Source organism: Ovis canadensis, chromosome 19 (genome assembly GCF_042477335.2).
Source record: "Ovis canadensis isolate MfBH-ARS-UI-01 breed Bighorn chromosome 19, ARS-UI_OviCan_v2, whole genome shotgun sequence".
Taxonomy (NCBI): Eukaryota; Metazoa; Chordata; class Mammalia; order Artiodactyla; family Bovidae; genus Ovis; species Ovis canadensis.
Window position 1 is genome coordinate 66267990 of NC_091263.1, and position 18619 is coordinate 66286608.

An 18619-nucleotide genomic window follows, 5' to 3' on the forward strand; every position below is an offset into this window, starting at 1 on the left:
CTCTCCCCAATCACTGTAGAAGGCATTGACAAGGCCTGCACGCCTCCCTGCCTGGGAGCAGTTCTGTCTCCTTCTCAAGGGCTGAGACGGACACACTGTTGGCATCATTTCCTGTCTGCTATCAGAGGTCACATATGCAGGCTGAGTGCTTCCTCCATGCCAAGGGACATCTGGTCAACACTGATATAAAACATGAAAGGGCAAGATAGGCCTGAGGCTACAGGTGGGTTGCCATGGAAGCAGGATGGGCAATCATGGGAAGGAGTTGAAAACATGTGACCTGCACAGACGCCGTGTCATCCTGATGAGTGGTCCCCCTCTCCGTTTGGGCGGGAACATGCCAACTGTGACAGGCCTGATATGGAGTGTTTGCCAATTTCCATGATGTAAATATTCCTACCAAGGCTGATTTCAAGCTACCAAGAATATAACGACCAGCTCAAAAATACCCAGACCATTTAGCAGTTGGCTCTGGCAAGTCTGTATCTTCGGGCACAGGCCCACCAAAGCCCCCTCGGTTTCCTCTGTAGAGTTTCTTCCCTCAGCTTGGGGTGATGTAGAGTGAGAAGCATGAGGTTCCTCTAAACTGCCTGAAACCAGCCCCTCCAGCTCACCAAGAGAAGACAAGCCCAACAGGTAACAAAGTAAATGCTCTGTGAGATCCTGCCCTCTGTCCTTCTCAGGAACAAGTTGGCCAGAAGCAGACCTAAGAAAAGCATTGAGTAGAAGTCGTTTGTTTGGGAGGCGATTCCAGAAAGCACCGGCTGGAATGTAGAGAGGGGAGACAGGGCAGGACCTGAATCAGAAAAGGAGGTGTTGATGAACACATCAGTGAGGAAGCAGACATGGGCTCAACCCAGCTGGGGACCTCAGGCAGAGGGGTGAAACGTCTGCAAGCGGGCCACCCAAGGAGGAAGAAGAGGTGTTTTTCCATCAAGTCCCCTCAGTGGTTAGTTGAAGCTGCTCCCTGGATTCAAACTCCCCAGTGCTTCCAGTCTGCCGCAGAGCAAAGGTCAGCTAGAGAATGGGGAGTGGGCAGGACATGGGCAGTGTCTGAAACACACAGGCAAATTGACATGTGATTCTGTGCCTCTCACCCTCATGCAGAGCTCTTCACCCTGATGGACAAGATGCTTGTATTTAATGGTGCAAATTTTGTACCATGTGATCCCTAAACACAAGCCCACCACTTCAGTCTGGGACCCAGCTGAAGAAACAGTGCTGTGTCACAATGCCACAGGAAAAACCAGGCGGGGCAGGCAATTTCAGAATTAAAGGCCAGAGGTACGTTCTGGGCATTGCACCTGCAGGCTCAGCCCTGAGACTGAACTGCGTCTCTGTGAGTGTTTTACAAGGTGAGAAGCCTGGCCCCTCGTGGACTGTCAGCTCCACGTGAGCAGGAGCAGCATTCCCACCAGCACTGCACACACAGCAGGTCTCCGTACGTCCTACTGGGTGTTGGAGGAGGAGGGCAGGGGCGAGTGAAGGGCTCGGGAGGGACCCGGGGGTGGGGACACTGTCCTGGAGCTCCTGGGGCTACTGCCTCCTCCATGCCCTCCTGGAAGGAACAGGGGCCTCACGCTTCTCTGTGTTCACAGGAGTGATCTCACACACAGACATAGATACACACATGCACATAGACACACACCCATACACAGACACACACACACGCACACGCACACACACATACACACACCCCTAACAGGTCCCGGTAAGTTAGAAGAGGGGAGACAATTGAAACTGAAGGCTGAAGGAAGTTGTTTTCACAAGATTTTATTTTTCAGATGCTGACACAGGGCAAAACTGATCCCAAGAGGTCTTCCCTGAGCTTCTGATTCACCAAAAACCCCTGTGAGGGAGTCATCTTCATATCGTTCAACTGTGGCCTGGGGAATGGAGATGGAGGTACTGTTTCTGGAGCCAACCATGGAGCACGGAGGTGGGTGGAGGGAACCACTGCCAGGGGCTCTCGTGGGGTTGAACGGCGATGAGCCAAATTTCCTGAAACTCTTAAGCTGTGCACCAATAAAAACAGGTTTCTGGTAAAAACTGGGTGACAGTCAAGACATGGCCCATCCCTTCCCATCTGACATTCCATTTGTGGTGGACTCCAGGAATCTTGGGGTCCCAGTTCACCTCTGGCTGTGACCCTTGGCACGTGCAATTGAATCCCTACACCCATAAAGAGATGAGGAAACTGAGGCCCACAGGAAGCCTGGGCCTTTCCAGTGTCCAAGCCCATCCCAGCAAAGCTGGATGGAACAGAGGCTGAAAGCCCATGAGTCCAGTCGGTGCCTGGCATATTCACAACCCCCTGGAGGCTTTGTGAAAATCCAAATGCCTGGTCTCCACCCCAGAGTCTGATTCAGGAGGTTGGAAAAGACTGTGATGCTGGGAGGGATTGGGGGCAGGAGGAGAAGGGGACGTCCGAGGATGAGATGGCTAGATGGCATCACGGACTCGATGGATGTGAGTCTGAGTGAACTCTGGGAGACAGTGATGAACAGGGAGGCCTGGCGTGCTGTGATTCATGGGGTCGTAAAGAGTCGGACACAACTGAGCAACTGAACTGAACTGAACTGAGTGGAGCCAAGAACCTGCCTCTCTGTTTGTTTCTTCTTGGGGGCCCCATCAGACCATACTGCTCTAAGGTATGCAGAGCCAGGACTGGAGACCTAGGGCTCGGGAAGGCAGGGGCAAGGTCTGCCCTGGATTGAGGTGGGAGTAATTGATCCAAAGCATGTTCCAAACACCACAGCATTGTCAGCTGCACACCACAGAAGCAGCCACTCACCTCATAACGGCTTATGCGAATACATCGTCCCAGTGGTCCCCGGTGACTGTCAACCCATATTCTTTCACCGCCTGGAGAAGGAGGCTTGACGTCAAACTGGAACTCCTGGGCTATAACCTGCCAGCCACACCCCACCTCACCGCAGGGACGAGAAAGTGTCCCCTGAAGTCCCTGGATTAGCTCCTTGGAAAGCATCCTCCTTCACTGCCCGCCCCCAGGCTCACCCCATTCTCCTTGAAGTCACACTGCTCCGAGGGCTGCAGGCTCGGCCTGGGGCACACAGTCTCCTTCACCATGAAGCTCACAGGCTTTCGAGCTCCCCGGTCCTCCGCCTGGTCAACGATCAAAGTGGGGAGACTGGGCTTGGCTCATGTTTCCTTCTCTGATCTGTCTCCCTGCCCCCGACCCGGACAGCAGCCTCTCCAGCCGACTGTGTCCGGCCCTGGGCTTGGTGCTAGGAGCACAGGGGAGGGCACAGAGCCCGTGCCCGGCCTCACGGGCACACAGAGAGCAGGAGCAGCCCTCACAGCAGCGCTGCTGGCAGCGCCTCCCCTCAGAGGGGCCCAGGGAGGTCAGGGCCGCCTGCAGGGAGAGCCCTTGTCACTGGAGCCTCCAGGCTGACAGAGGCCCTCCTGGCAGGGAGACACCGAGGTTCAAGGGGACATTAGCAGGGAAGTCACCTCACAGAGCCTGTGACCCCTCCATCCCTGGAGCTCCCAGAAGTCCAGGGAGCCTGAGCCAGGTGTGCAGGGCACCTGATCCCACAGCAGAGATGCTAAGGCAGGAAGCGCGCTGCTGGGAGGGGCCCCAGGTCTGGGAAGGTTTCCTGGAAGAGATGGGAACCCACCTAGAGAGAAAGTGCCTTCCTGACAGGAGGACCAGCCTGAGCGAAGGGAGTGACAGTGTGGCCAAGGCTGGGGGGAGATGGCTCCAGGAGGCGGTAGAGATTAGCTTCTGAGGACCGCTCACTGAGCTGATTGACAGCACGAAGCACGGCCTCCCTGTAGCTGAGGGCCTGGGCGCTGGCCGAGGGCAGCACTAGTCCCAGCAGCAGGAGCCCCAGTGACCAGGGAGAGGCTGGCCCTGTGGGTCTCCATGGCCCCCAGTCTGCCTCCTCCCAGCCCGAGGGACCCTCCTTTTCTGCTCAGTCTGAGCCCTGATGCAAAGGCTCTACCAAGAGTCTTCCTGACCCCCCCAATCCCTGCCCTCCTCCCAGGGTGTGGGCTGGTCTTACCTCAAGCCTTCCTGTTGCCTCATGGGATTTCTGGGCAGTGGGCAGGGAGGCCCGTTTGCAAGGTGAAGAAATGGTTTCTGCATCTCCTGACAACTTCTTGGCCTCTCTTGGATCCCATGGGGAGTGTCACCAGTGGGCTTGCTCAAAAGGGTTGTGTCCTCCAGGAGAGGGAGGGACCAGTCACTGTCTGCATGCCCTCTGCCTCCACACCATGAGCTCCTCAGGATTCAGGGCAAAGGAGTGTATTCAGCACTCAACCCCCAGCTCTAGGCACTGCCTGGCACACAGTATGCACTCATTTAACATTTGATGAGTGGATGACAGGACCAACCCCTTCTGAGCCTTACCCACCCAGCCTGTCCCTAGGCAGCCATCAACCCCACACCATCCTGTCTTTGGGGCCAGCCCTCAGCCTGTCAGGAGCTTGGCTCCATCTGTCCCCTCTCCTAGATTCATCTCCACTGTTTCTCAGTTAGGAAGTTCGCCTCCAGGTTGGAAGAGAATGGATACATATATACAGAGGGCTGAGTCCCTTTGCTGTTCACCTGAAGCTATCATAACATGTTTGTTAATCAGCTATGCGTGCATGCGTGCCTGCTCAGTTGCTTCAGTCATGTCTGACTCTTTGAGACTCTTTGAGACCCTATGGACTGTGGCCTGCCAGGCTCCACTATCCATGGGATTCTCCAGGCAAGAATACTGGAGTGGGTTGCTTTGTTCTCCTCTAGCTTAATCAGCTATACTACAATACAAAATAAAAATGGTAAAAAGTACAGTCCTCCTTCACAGATACCCCCCCAACAGGCATTGCCTATTCAACTGACCCCTCCCCAGTCAAGCATGGGAAAGGTCATCTGCACTGTGACCCCAATTCAGTGCCCTCTCTACACTCAAGGCTGCCCAGTCCTCACTGGATCCGCATGCACATTCATCTCTACAGACTCCGGGGACCCCCTGTCCTCCTGAACTTGCGCCTGACCAATTCTCCCCATCCCTGCTCTCCTGGGGCCCCGCCTCCTCCCTGGGGGCTCCTGCTGAGTGTCCTCCAAGGAGTCTCCTCTTAGGAGGCAGGGCTGGCTCAGGAGCATCGAGGCTGCTTCTCCTCCCCGTCCTCACACGTTCCTGGGGACGGCCCTTCTCAAGACACCAGTTCTCCTGAACACGCATCACTGCTCCGTCTCTGGGTTCAAGACTCCCATGAACGCTGGTGGTCCGCACTGCGCTGTTGGCTGGGTGCTGCCGCAGGAGCCCGGAGCTGGAAGCCTGGGAGCCTCCTTCTCCTTCTCCCTCCTGAGGACACTCCCCTGACCTCCCTCAACCCTTGCCCTGGGCCTACCCTGTCTTCTCTCCTCTCAGTGAAGCCACAACCTCCAGACTTCACCTTCCCTGATTTTCAGTTCTCCCACAGCACAATCCTCCCTGAATACCAATTTCTAGGTGCTAAGACAAAACGCTGAATGACCATTGTATCCCCTGATTTCAGAATACACAGATCCCTGCTTGGCAGTCGGGTCTGAATCTTGACACTCCCACTGTACACAGTGGGGACATCCCTCCAGTTCTCAGGTGTCAGGGTGCCCTGTCCACCCCAACTGCAAGACACTTTGGAGCCTCCTGCTCTCCTCCCATCTCTACACCTGATGTCTCTGCTTGACCTGCCCTTCCACCTTGAGACACCTTCCCTGACCTTAACCACACAAAGAAACTTCTCTTGGCTCGCAGAGACTTTAGAACATCCCTTCTGATTTGACCTCAGTGACCCCCTGCCCAGTGCTCTGGTTGGACACCAAGGGGGAAGTGGGGGCCACTGGGAGGACAAGAAAGAACAGCTGGGAAAAAGAATGTGCCCAAGGGACAGAGGAGTCCTGAGACCACGGAGCCCTTTCGAATCCATCACCAGCAGGGAAGCACCATGTGTCCAGGGGCCCGGGGTGGCTCGTGGACTCAGCTGCCCTGGGGGACCCTTGGGGGCTTGGCCAGGCCTCCTTGGAAAGTGACACCCTGGATGGATGGTGCTGGTTGCCCACTCAGTCTTGGAGAAGGAAAGAAAGTTGGGCTTTGTGAAACCCGGTTACACAGCCCAGATATTGCCCCAGAGGCACCTTGGTCAAGCTGTATCTTTTCCCAAGTCAAAGGAGGAAAGGGAGATGATTACAATAGAAACTAACTAGCAATACACATGGTTAGTGAAATTCCAACTCCACGGGCCTCTTGACCTCCTGTACCTGTACCACTCTGACCACTTTGTGAAACCCTCAATGCCCCCTTGGCTTATTGCACTTCCCCAACCCCACCCCACTCTGCTCCACCACCCTGGACTGCTGAGGCCCTTCTCTCTTATCTGCACATCGAGCCCCACACCTGACCCACCTGAGATGAGCGGACGGACTCTGCACCGCCCCACCGTCATCACAGCCCGTGTTCTCGAGAAGCAGGACCTCGGCAGGAAAGTAAGGGGCATGTGAACTTTGAGGGGGGTGGTCATAAGGAGGGAGCGCAAAGGGAGGAGAGGGCAGAGGAAGGAGCTGAGCAGAGAGGTGCTCACCCCGAGACGAGCCTCAGCGTCACCCACAAAAACGCTGGAGTTGGAAGTGCACCCCTGCTTTGGGCGGGGCTTTTTCATCCGCTCACAGTCAGTCACATCCACAGGCCAAGTGCACAGGACACGAGCCAAGCATGCCTCGAACTGACGCTCAGTGGCATTCATGAAATAGTCTGTTACCTGTTTTCGCAGGGGTGAGAGGTCAAAACATCAAGCAGCAGACTCTCCCCAATCTCTGAAGAAGGCATTGACAAGGCCTGCACGCCTCTCTGTCCGGGACCAGTTCTGTCTCCTTCTCACGGGTCGAGATGGAAAAATTGTTGGCATTATTTCCTTCTGCTATCAGTGGTCACGTATACATGTTGAGGGCCTGGTCCATAGCAAGGGACATATGGTCAACACTGAGGTAAAACTGAATGGACAGGACAGGCCTGAGGCTGGGGACCTCAGGCAGAGGTGGGACACTTCTGGGAGTGGGCCACCCAAGGAATAAGAAAGAGGAGGTCTTTTTCCATCATGTCCCCCTGGTGGTTGGTTGAAGCTACTCCTTTGGTGCAAACTCCCCAGTGCTTCCAGCCTGCCCCAGAGCAAAGGTCAACTAGAGAACTCGGAGTGGGCAGGACATGGGCAGTGTCTGAAACACACAGGCAAGTAGACATGTGATCTGTGTGTTACTGTGTCTCTCACAGCCTCATGCAGAGCTCTTCACCCTGATGGACAAGATGCTTGTATTTAATGGTGCAAATTTTGTACCATTCATGACCCAGATAATGATGATGGTGTGATCACTCACACTCACCTAGAGCCAGACATCCTGGAATGTGAAGTCTAGTGGGCCTTAGAAAGCATCACTATGAACAAAGCAAGTGGAGGTGATGGAATTCCATGGAGCTATTTCAAATCCTGAAAGATGATGCTGTGAAAGTGCTGCACTCAATATGTCAGCACATTTGGAAAACTCAGCAGTGGCCACAGGACTGGAAAAGGCCAGTTTTCATTCCAATTCCAAAGAAAGGCAATGCCAAAGAATGCTCAAACTACCACACAATTGCACTCATCTCACATGCTAGTAAAGTAATGCTCAAAATTCTCCAAGCCAGGCTTCAGCAATACGTGAACCGTGAACTCCCTGATGTTCAAGCTGGTTTTAGAAAAGGCAGAGGAACCAAAGATCAAATTGCCAACATCCACTGGATCATCAAAAAAGCAAGAGAGTTCCAGAAAAGCATCTATTTCTGCTTTATTGACTATGCCAAAGCCTTTGACTGTGTGGATCACAATAAACTGTGGAAAATTCTGAAGGAGATGGGAATACCAGACCACTTGACCTGCCTCTTGAGAAATCTGTATGCAGGTCAAGAAGCAACAGTTAGAACTGGACATGGAACAACAGACTAGTTCCAAATAGGAAAAGGAGTGCGTCAAGGCTGTATATTGTCACCCTGCTTATTTAACTTCTATGCAGAGTATATCATGAGAAATGCTGGGCTGGATGAAGCACAAGCTGGAATCAAGATTGCCGGGAGAAATATCAATAACCTCAAATATGCAGATGACACCACCCTTATGTAAGAAAGTGGAGAAGAACTAAAGAGCCTCTTGATGAAAGTGAAAGGGGAGAGTGAAAAAGTTGGCCTAAAGCTCAACATTCAGAAAACGAAGACCGTGGCATCCGGTCTCATCACTTCATGGCAAATAGATGAGGAAACAGTGGAAACAGTGGCTGACTTTATTTTGGGGGGCTCCAAAATCACTGCAGATGGTGACTGCAGCCATGCAATTAAAAGACGCTTACTCCTTGGAAGGAAAGTTATGACCAACCTAGACAGCATATTCAAAAGCAGAGATATTACTTTGCCAACAAAGGTCCATCTAGTCAAGGGTGTGGTTTTTCCAGTGGTCATGTATGGATGTGAGAGTTGGACTATAAAGAAAGCTGAGTACAGAAGAATTGATGTTTTTGAATTGCAGTGTTGGAGAAGATTCTTGAGAGTCCCTTGGGCTACAAGGAGATCCAACCAGTCCATCCTAAGGGAGATCAATCCTGGGTGTTCATTGGAAGGACTGATGTTGAAGCTGAAACTCCAATACCTTGGCCACCTGATGTGAGGAACTGACTCATTGGAAAAGACCCTGATGCTGGGAAAGATTGAGGGCAGGAGGAGAAGTGGACGACAGAGGATGAGATGGTTGGATGGCATCAACGATTCAATGGACATGGGTTTGGGTGAACTCCAGGAGTTGGTGATGGACAGGGAGGCCTGGAGTGCTGCGGTTCATGGGATCATAAAGAGTCTAACATGACTGAGCAACTGAACCAAACTGAACTGATCCCTAAACACAAGCCCACTGCTTCAGTCTGGGACCCAGCTGAAAAAACGATGATGTGTCTCAATGCCACAGGAAAAGCCAGGAGGGATGGGCTATTTCAAAGTTAAGATTGTCGAGGGCAAGAGGTACGTCCTGGGCGTTGCACCTGCAGGCTCAGCCCTGAGACTGAACTGTGACTCTGTGAATGTTTAACAAGGTGAGAAGCCTGGCCGCTCGTGGACTGTCAGCTCCACATGAGCAGGAGCAGCGTTCCCACCAGCACTGCACACACAGCAGGTCTCCTTACGTCCTACTGGGTGTTGGAGGAGGAGGCCAGGGGCAGCTGAAGGGCTCGGGAGGGAGTGGAGACACTCTCCAAGAGTGGAGACACTGTCCTGGAGCTCCTGGGCCTGCTGCCTCCCCCGTGCCCTCCTGGAAGGAACAGGAGCCTCACACTTCTCTGTGTTCACAGGAGTGAGTTCACACACACACATACACACATACATACACACAGGAGAGATCACACACATACACATACAGGAGTGATCACACAAACACATACACACACTTGGACACACACACATACACACACCCGACACTGAGGGCCTCCCAGAGTAAACACCTCAGTCATGATAAGTGGGAGAAGGGGAGACAATTGAAACTGAGGCTTGGAGGAATTTGTTCTCACAAGAATTTATTTCTCAGAGTCCAGAAGTCTTCACCAGGGCTGGCAGACCCTTAGGACTCTTTCCTGGGCCCACAATTCACCCAGCTATTCTGATTATTCGGAGAACAGTTGGGCCATACTTCTTCACACCACGTACTATCTTCCTACCCAGTCTTCCAAGTCCCCTGACACTCTGGGGCTGTGCAACGAGAAGAAACACGTTACTGTGGAGGGAGGGACCCAGGGTAAGAGCAAAACCCTCCCCACTTGGGCATCCCCACTAACTGGGCGATTTCAGGAAGTTTTAGGGCCCAGGCACCCTCTGGCTGCAAACGTTGGAGCCTCTGGTTGAATCTCCACACCACAGACATATGAGGAAACTGAGGCCCACAGATGACATAGGGTTTCCTGGGGTCACAAGTCCATCCCAGCAAAGCTGGATGACAGCAGGGGCTGAAAGCTCACGACTTGAGTCAGTGCCGCTCAAACTTCAGCACAGTCAGAATCTCCTGGAGGCCTTGTGAAAATACAAATGGCTGGACCCCACCCCAGAGTTGGATTCAGGAGATCTCAGTGGGGCTGAGAATCTGCCTCTCAGTTCCCGGGTGGGGACCCCAATAGAGAACCCCTGCTCTAAGGGATGCAGAGCCAGGGCTAGAGACCTGGGGCTCAGGGGAAGGAGAGGCCCGGGTGGGAGGGCCTTTCTCTGCCCTGGATAGGGCAGCAGGTCATTGGTCCAAAGGATGTTTGACACACTATCCCCCAGAAGCCTCGCAACCCAGGAGGGGTCACTCACCGCAGCACAGGTGATGTCGAAGTTATTCCCGACCTGGTCCAAGGTGACTGTCCCCACACACTCTTTCAGCAGCTGGAAAGGGAAGCTCCAGGTCAACCTGGAAACCCTGGGTCATAACCTCCCAGCCTCACCTTACCTCACCCGCCAGGGGCTGGAAACCTTCCCTGAAATTCCCAGTTCAGCTTGCGCTGAGAAGCACTGATCCCAGCCCTCACTCCCAGCCCCCAGGCTCACCCCATTCTCCTTGAAGTCACACTGCTCCGCGGGCTGCTGGCTCGTCCTGGGGCACACGGTCTCCTTCACCCTGAAGCTCACAGGCTTCGGGATGTTTGAGTTCTCGTCCTGATCCAGGAATAAAATGGGGAGACTCAGCTAGGGCTCATGTTTCCTTCTCTGACCTGTCTCCCTGCCCCCCACCCAGACAGCAGCCTCTCCAGCCCCCTGTGTGTCCTGCCCTGGGCTTGGTGCTGGGAGCACAGGGGAGGGCACAGAGTCCGTGCCCAGCCTCATGGGCACACAGAGAGCAGGAGTGGCCCTCACAGCAGCGCTGCTGGCAGCGCCTCCCCTCAGAGGGGCCCAGGGAGGTCAGGGCCGCCTGCAGGGAGAGCCCTTGTCACTGGAGCCTCCAGGCTGACAGAGGCCCTCCTGGCAGGGAGACACCGAGGTGCAGGGGGACATTAGCAGGGAAGTCACCTCACAGAGCCTGTGACCCCTCCATCCCTGGAGCTCCCAGAAGTCTAGGGAGCCTGAGCCAGGTGTGCAGGGCACCTGCTCCCACAGCAGAGCTGCTAAGGCAGGAAGCCTGGTGCTGGGAGGGGCCCCAGGTCTGGGAAGGTTTCCTGGAAGAGATGGGAGCCCACCTAGAGAGAAAAGTGCCTTCCTGACAGGAGGACCAGCCTGAGTGAAGGGGCGACAGTGTGGCCGAGGATGTCAGAAGACAGATCCCCTTCCCAGCCCCCTCCCCAACTCACATCCTGCTTGGGAGGCGGGTCTAGCTCCAGGAGGCGGTAGAGATTAGCTTCTGAGGACTTCTCATTGAGCTGATCCACAGCACGAAGCACAGCCTCCCTGTAGCTGAGGGCCTGGGCCCTGGCCGAGGGCAGCACTAGTCCCAGCAGCAGGAGCCACAGCGAACGCCGTCCCAGGGAAAGGCTGGCCCTTTGGGTCTCCATGGTCCCCAGTCTGCCTCCTCCCAACCTGAGGGACCCTCCTTTACGCCCAGTCTGGGCTCTGATGCAAAAGTTTAACCGGAAGCCTTCCTGACCCGCCCCATTCCTGCCCTCCTCGCAGGGTGTGAGCTGGACTTGCCTCGGCCCCTGCTATTGCCTCACAGGACTGCAGGGCAGCAACTGAATTTTGTCTTCTGCGCAAGGTGAAGAAATGGTTTCTCCATCTCCTACAATACCTTGAGCTCCCCTGGACCCCATGGGAAATGTCACAGGCAGGCTTGCTCAAGAGGGTTGAGTCCCCAGGAGACATGGGGACCAGGCAGTGTCTACAACCCCTCTGCCTCCACACTCTGGTCTCCTCAGGATTCAGGGTAGAGGAGTGTATTCACCTTTCCACCTCCAGCTCTAGGCACTGCCTGGCACCCAGTAGACAATCACTTAACAGTTGAAGAATGGATAACAGTACCGACCCCTTCTAGAAGTACCCCTTCTACTTACATTTCTAGCCTGTTCCTAGGCAGACATCCATCCCATACTATTCAGTCCTCTGGAACCAACCCTCAGCCAGTCAGGGGTTTGGCTCCATTTGTCCCCTCTCCTGGGTTGTTCTCCACCTCCTTTGTCACTCTAAAAAATGTCCCATCCCAAGTCCTTAGCAGATAAGGCCTGTGTCCCTGATACCTCCCATCCCAGTATGAAGAAAAGTCATGTAGGTCACTGACTACACTTTTCTGCCCTCTCTCATGCTCAAGACCCCCGCAGCCTTGCTTGTCCTTCCTTACTGGATCCAAAAGTCACACTCAAGCTTTGTCTTTATCTATACAGACTCAGCATCGCTCTGTCCTCCTGAAATTCCCCCTTAGCCGATTCTCCCCAGTGTTGTTCTCCTGGGTCCCCTCCTCCTCCCTGGGGCTCCTGCTGAGTCTCCTCCAAGGACTGTCCTCTTAGGAGGCGGGGCTGGCTCAGGTGCATGCCAGCTGCTTCTCCCCACCCCGTCCGTCCTCACACGTTCCTGGGGCGGCCCTTCTGAAGACACCAGTTCTCCTGGATCCGCATCACTGCTCTGTATCTCTGGGTTCAAGACACCTATGAACACCCCCAGTTGTCCACATGGGACAGTTTGGTTGTACCTCAGAAAGTGGTGACCCAGATGGATGGCATTGGCTGTGGAGCTTTTGTCTTTGATCTTTCCGTGCATCAGTTTCTTTCCCAATGAGGCTTGCCGCCCTACCGTGTCTTTTAGCTATGGAAAACTTTAGGCAAAGGATAAATTTAATCTGAGAAGTGAGAAATCCTGAAACAAAGGAAAAACAGTCAAAGGAGACTAAATAATGTAGTCATTAAGCATAGTCAAGGACCTTAGTTCTTTCCCAAGAGCTATAGATAATATTCTGAGTGTATCCTGGGAGCTGTCTTACAGATGCCAAAACCCCAGGTGGAGAAGTTAACTACATGCTGAGCCGACTGTTCCCAGGACATGAGCTGCCACAGTTCCAAGAACTGACTGCAAAGAAATGGGAACAAACGGACTCTGGAACTGAAGACTAACTGTACCTAAAACAATCAGGATGATGCTGGTCAGACCACTGATGACCAATTTGAAGATGACTGTTAAAGATGACTGTGCTGTTTCTGCATGTAGCCCCCGACCCCTGACTCTGTTAATGCTCTCACTGTCCCCCCCCCCAACCCCCTGCTTGTCTGGGCAGGTGGAGGGGGCGGATTCTACCTTTGGACAGATGTCTGCCACCCTCCCCCCACAGTTGCCGGCACCTGAAATAAACCAAACTTTCCTTTCCACCAACCTGGCCTGTTTATTGGCTTTTGAGCAGTGAGCAGCTGGAACCCACACACACATTCCTTTCAGTAACAGCTGCATATCAGCCTTGGGAAAAGAAGGAGAGAAATCACCATAACAACTCGTGTATGAACAATCTTCATGTCTGCGGTTACTTTGTGAACCACTCAGAAAGATCACCAGAGATATTCAAACTGCAATCCAAGAAAACCTATTAGATTGCCACTGTCTGCTCTCACTCCACTGGAAGAGACTTTAAGCCCAACACCTACAAATCCGGAATTATAATCAGCTCCAATCGCTGCTGTTGTCCAGTCGCTAAATTGTGTCTGACCCTTTGCAACTCTATGGACTGCAGTATACCAGGCTCCTTTGTCCTCCACTATCTCCCGGAGTTTGCTTGAATTCATGTCCATTGAGTAGGTGATGCTATCTAGTCATCTCATCCTCTGCCTTCTCCTTTTGTCTTTAATCTTTTTTTCCCTGCGTCAAGTTCTTTCCCAATGAATCAGCTCTTCACTGATCCAACTGCTGACCTTTGCTTTTTTTTAATTTTTTTTGTTTTGATAGTTTCCATAGAAATGCTTCTAGCTGAATACCTGATTGCTTGCACTCTTTAGGCCTATTTGGTGAAGCCACTCGCATCACTGCGTCCTAAAATGAGACACAACCTTTTGCCTAAACTGGTCTTTTCTCCAGACTAAGAGACTGGTTCAGTGAGATGTGGAGGAATTTACCCTCTCTGGACAGACTCAAACCTGTTTCACAGGATGGCCCCAAATATAGATCAGTGATCTTGAAGGCCCCGGGAATTTTTTCAAGGATTTACATAATATCATGGAATATTTTCCTATTTTCATGGTTGAAACCTCCAAGTCCGGGACAACAGCTACAGAGTGGACTTCAGACTATTGCCTAATAATTATTATAAGATTCATCTCTATAATCCTCTGTAGATATGTGTTTCTGGGTTTTAACCCCTGCTCTTTACCATATCAACTATCCACCTAGTTAAGGTTCTCACCATCGGCTCTGAAGCCTGGGCATCACTTGGTGGATTTAGTGTAAACCCTGACTGTTGATCTTTTTTTTTTCCTTTCTTTCTTTTCTTTTTTGTAATGCAAATGCCTACCTTAAGCTCTAACTGCCAGGCATCCACTTCAAAGTTTATCTTCAATAAACACTCTGTCAGCCAAGGAGGAGAATAAAAAAGCCAGGCCACCTCCCACTACGGAGGCTCCTTTGTGTCTGATTTCTTTAACTGACCCTTTGGGCCACTTGTTTTTTCTCTTGCTGCACTTTAAATGCCTGCACTTGTATTATACATTTACAATAAAAAGTGAGCCCTTAGGACATGAGTTTGAGTAAGCTCTGGGAGTTGGTGATGGACAGGGAGGCCTGGCGTGCTACAGTCCATGGGGTCACAAAGAGTCGGACACGACTAAACTAAGAAACCCTAAGTCACCAGCCTCAACCCAAAAAAACGCAGGACCGCTGGCGCATACTCTCTTTGTCTCTCTAACCTTGATCTCTGTGTGTGGCCCTAGTCATGCCAAATAATTTCCAAGGCCCACAGTAATGAACCTTTTATATTTTTCCCCAAAGTTCTCTGATGGAGATTGCTGAAGGGCTTCTTGCAGTCATAATCAGAACCCCAAGGGCTAGTCCTGTCCCAACACTGGCTGTTGATAGGCTGAGACCTGCACACAACTCTTGAGACCCTTGAGAGTCCTGGGGAGAGTTGCCTTCCTGCAGAGACAGCCAGGCTCAGGCAGGAAAAGGTCACAGGTCCCCCTTCAGGGGCCTTGGCCAAGGAGGTGCTTTCACTATGCGCAGCTCAGTCCCAGACCCACTTCAGTTCTCCTTGAATGTCTGACCCTCCCAGAAGGCCCACTGCTCGACCCAAATGGAGCTCCCACATCTTCCCACTAGCAAACCTGTCCCCTCCCACAACTGCTCCAGCCAGCCCCTTCCTTTTCCATCCTTCCTCCCTCCACAGCCCCTCCGAGAGCCACAGCTGCATCTTGCCCCTCTGCCTCTGCAAGGCCCTCACTGCGTCCAGCTGTCCAGCTCAGGGGCCATCCCGCCAGCCAACCGCAGGGTCCCTGTGCAGCCGGCTCTCACCATGAGCTCTGGCCACTGGATCTGCTGAAGTCTGTAAGCCAGTCGACCGCCATGGGGCCTGCCTCAGTCTACTAGAGATGTCGTAACAATACTGACAGCATATTAAAAAGCAGAGACATCACTTTGCCAACAAACGTCCATCTCTAGTCATGTATATATGTGAGAGTTGGACCATAAAAAAGGCTGAGCCCCAAAGAATTGATGCTTTTGAACTGTGGTGTTGGAGAAGACTCTGAAGAGTCCCTTGGACTGCAAGGAGATCCAACCAGTCCATCCTGAATATTCATTGGAAGACCTGATGCTGAAGCTGAAACTCTAAAACTTTGGCTACCTGATGCGAAGAACTGAGTCATTGGAAAACACCCTGATGCTGGGAAACATAGAGGGCAGGAGGAGAAGGGGATGACAGAGGATGAGATGGTTGGATGGCATCACTGACTCAATGGACATGAGTTTGAGCAAACTCCAGGCAATAGTGAAGGACAGGGAAGTCTGGCGTGCTGCAGTCCATGGGGTCACAAAGAGTCAGACACGACTTAGTCACTAAACGGCAACAACACAATAACACTGACCTTCCCAAAGGGAAGGGTTCAGGGTCTCAACCAGAACTTTCTGTGATGAAGGAAATATTCTACATCCATGCTATCCAGTATGGCAGCCATTAAACACGTGTGACTATTGAGCACTTGAAATGTATCTTGTGTAACTGAGAAACTGACTTCCTAGTTTAATTTTCATTCCTCTCAATTTAAGTAGCCATCTGGGTATAGGACAGTGGTAAAGATCCTTTTTCCCTTGGTCTTCTTACAAAATTTTTCTCCTCCTTTATAGCTCCATATTCCAAGGTGTTTATGGCAAAAGCATGGCCTTTGACAACCCCAAACTTTGTCTGGCCTTGCCCACTTAGCTCAGGACAAAAGGAACCTCTCAAGATTTGCAGAAATTGGCTGCTCTCCAGTCCACATGGACCAGAACAAAGCAACTTGCTCAAGACACCAAACTACCCACAGACAGCTGTCAAGCTGAGGTTCCAGCCTCTCCCAGCTTCAATTCACCCTCTCATCCCCATCTTCTCCTGCAGATCACGGAAGGACAATCAGGAGCCATTTTGAAAAGGGCAAGCTATGACACTTATGGGGCTTCCCAGGTGGCTCACTGGTAAAGAATCCATCTGTCAATGCAAGAGATGCAGGTTCGATCCCTGGGTCGGGAAGATCCTCTGGAGGAGGAAATGGCAACCCACTCCAGGATTCTTGCCTGGAAAATCCCATGGACAGACGAGCCTGGCAGACTACAGCCCATGGGGTTGCAAAGGGTCGGACACGACTGAGCACACACACTCTGACACTAATGTATATCCCAGAGATTTGGCATCTAGGTATTTACCATCAAGAAGTGAAACCATTCTTGCATACAAAAACTTGTGCAAGAATGTTGATGATAGTCAAAACCCAGGAACAGCCTAGACGTCCTTCAGCAAGTTCATCAACAGTGGACATTCACACGATGAAATAGCTACCTGCCAGTAAAAAAGAATGAACTGTTGATATACGCATCGCGAATGAACCTCATAAACATTATGCTCGATATTGTCATAAATGAAAGAAGCCAGATGCAAAACACCTCATATTGCACGATTCTATTTCTATGAAACCTCCAGAAAAGGCAGAAGGGTAGTGCAAAAAGTAGGACATAGATCAGTGGCTGCCAGGGCCACGGGTTAGCAAAACGATATTGATGGCAAAGGGAATGTGTGGGGTGATGAAAACGTTCTACCTCTTGATTTGGTGGTGGCTCAGATTTACATGGTGGCTCAGACAGTCGAGAGTCTGCCTGCAATGTGGGAGACCAGGGTTCGATCCCTGGGTTGGGAAGATCCCCTGGAGAAGAATATGGCAACCCATTCTAGTATTCTTGCCTGGAAAATCCCATGGATGGAGGAGCCTGGGGGCTACAGTCCATGGGGTCGCAAAGAGTTGGACATGACTGAGCGACTAACACACACACACACACACACACACACACACACACACACACGATTGTATGTATTTGCTACAAGCTAAATAAGTACACATAAAATTGTGCATTTTATAAATGCTGTGCTTAGTCTTTCAGTCATATCTGATCTTTGCTTTCCCACGGACTGTAGCCCACCAGCTTTTTCTGTCCATGGGGATTCTCCAGGCAAGCATACTGGAGTGGATTGTCATACCCTCCTCCAGAATTTATAAATAGGTAATTTATATCTCTAAGCGCTGGCGATGGGGTGGGCACTGATCTCTCTCCTCAGCTCTCCATGACCGCAGAGCCCAAATTCACAAGAGCTGGCCCTTGAGTCACTGGAAAGGGGTGAGGGTGAGGAAGAGCGGTGGCGCTGCAGCAGCCCCCTCCCTGCCCACTCAGGAAGGCTCTGGGTGCACCCAGGGAAGGGAGGCCCCGGCCACCCTCAGACCACTAACTTGGGGCTGGGGCAAGCACCTACCCTGCTGTATTTCCATTATCTCTGTGAAAGCAATTTGGGGCCTGCATTGGATTAAGTGGGTACTTCTCAGAGTATGTTCCATGGACCAGGGGTCAAGCAAGATTCCCAAGAAAAGGATCTTACATTCAAATAAGTTTGTGAAATCTCCCTTGCTGTTTCTTGAAAGTATTGGTCACTCAGTTGTGTTCGAGTGACCAATTTGAGCTTATTAAAGGCACTAAGGAGTCCTGAACAAAAGGAACTTGTTTCACTCTGATTGATCCCTTTTCCTCGAATGTAGCCCTTTTTCCAGAGAACACATAAACATCCCACAAGGCCCAGGGCACGCCTTGGAGTCTGGATTTTAGTCTCAAAAGATTGGAACTAGTCCAGCCCCATCTCCCTCTAGGGTAGGTTTTGCTCAGGGCTGGAAAGGGCAAAGTCCTGGAAACTGTCAATGAAAAGAATCAATAAACAGTCATTAAAAAAAAAGAAAAAAAATCTATAAGAGGAGTAGAAAAGAGTTTTATTTGAGAACCAAGGACTACAGCGTGGAAGTCAGCTTCCCAGATTACTCTGAGAAACTGCCCCTGAGAAGCTTGGTTCTCAACAGTTTTATATCTTTTCAGAAAAAAAAGACCATTAAATAAGTCAGGAATATATTCCATCAAGGTTTAAGAAAAAAAAAAAAAACAGACCAAGTAAGAAACAAATAAAGCCAACT

At 51.7% G+C, this 18619-nt stretch overlaps 1 protein-coding gene and 2 long non-coding RNA genes across 4 annotated transcripts; 1 reads left to right on the forward strand and 2 right to left on the reverse strand.

The window, feature by feature from the left end:
* The first annotated feature begins 284 nt into the window (after window positions 1-284).
* Window positions 285-2049, forward strand: LOC138424899 (uncharacterized). Its single transcript, XR_011251002.1, has 3 exons — window positions 285-636; window positions 1108-1284; window positions 1785-2049. It is a non-coding gene; the product is annotated as an uncharacterized lncRNA (long non-coding RNA).
* Window positions 1758-4305, reverse strand: LOC138424898 (uncharacterized). 2 transcript variants are annotated; one of them, XR_011251001.1, is made up of 4 exons: window positions 4029-4305; window positions 3019-3126; window positions 2795-2865; window positions 1758-2015 (listed from the first exon to the last, which is right to left on the reverse strand). It is a non-coding gene; the product is annotated as an uncharacterized lncRNA (long non-coding RNA). The 2 variants fall into 2 exon arrangements; XR_011251000.1 differs by lacking the exon at window positions 4029-4305 and adding an exon at window positions 3642-3987.
* Window positions 4306-9557: 5252 nt separating this feature from the next.
* On the reverse strand, window positions 9558-11667 carry LOC138424740 (cathelin-related peptide SC5). Its single transcript, XM_069562106.1, has 4 exons — window positions 11315-11667; window positions 10578-10685; window positions 10344-10415; window positions 9558-9746 (listed from the first exon to the last, which is right to left on the reverse strand). Exons 1-4 carry the CDS (start codon window positions 11513-11515, stop codon window positions 9645-9647), a joined length of 483 nt encoding a protein of 160 aa, XP_069418207.1. The 5' UTR covers window positions 11516-11667; the 3' UTR covers window positions 9558-9644.
* Between the last annotated feature and the right edge of the window lie 6952 nt (window positions 11668-18619).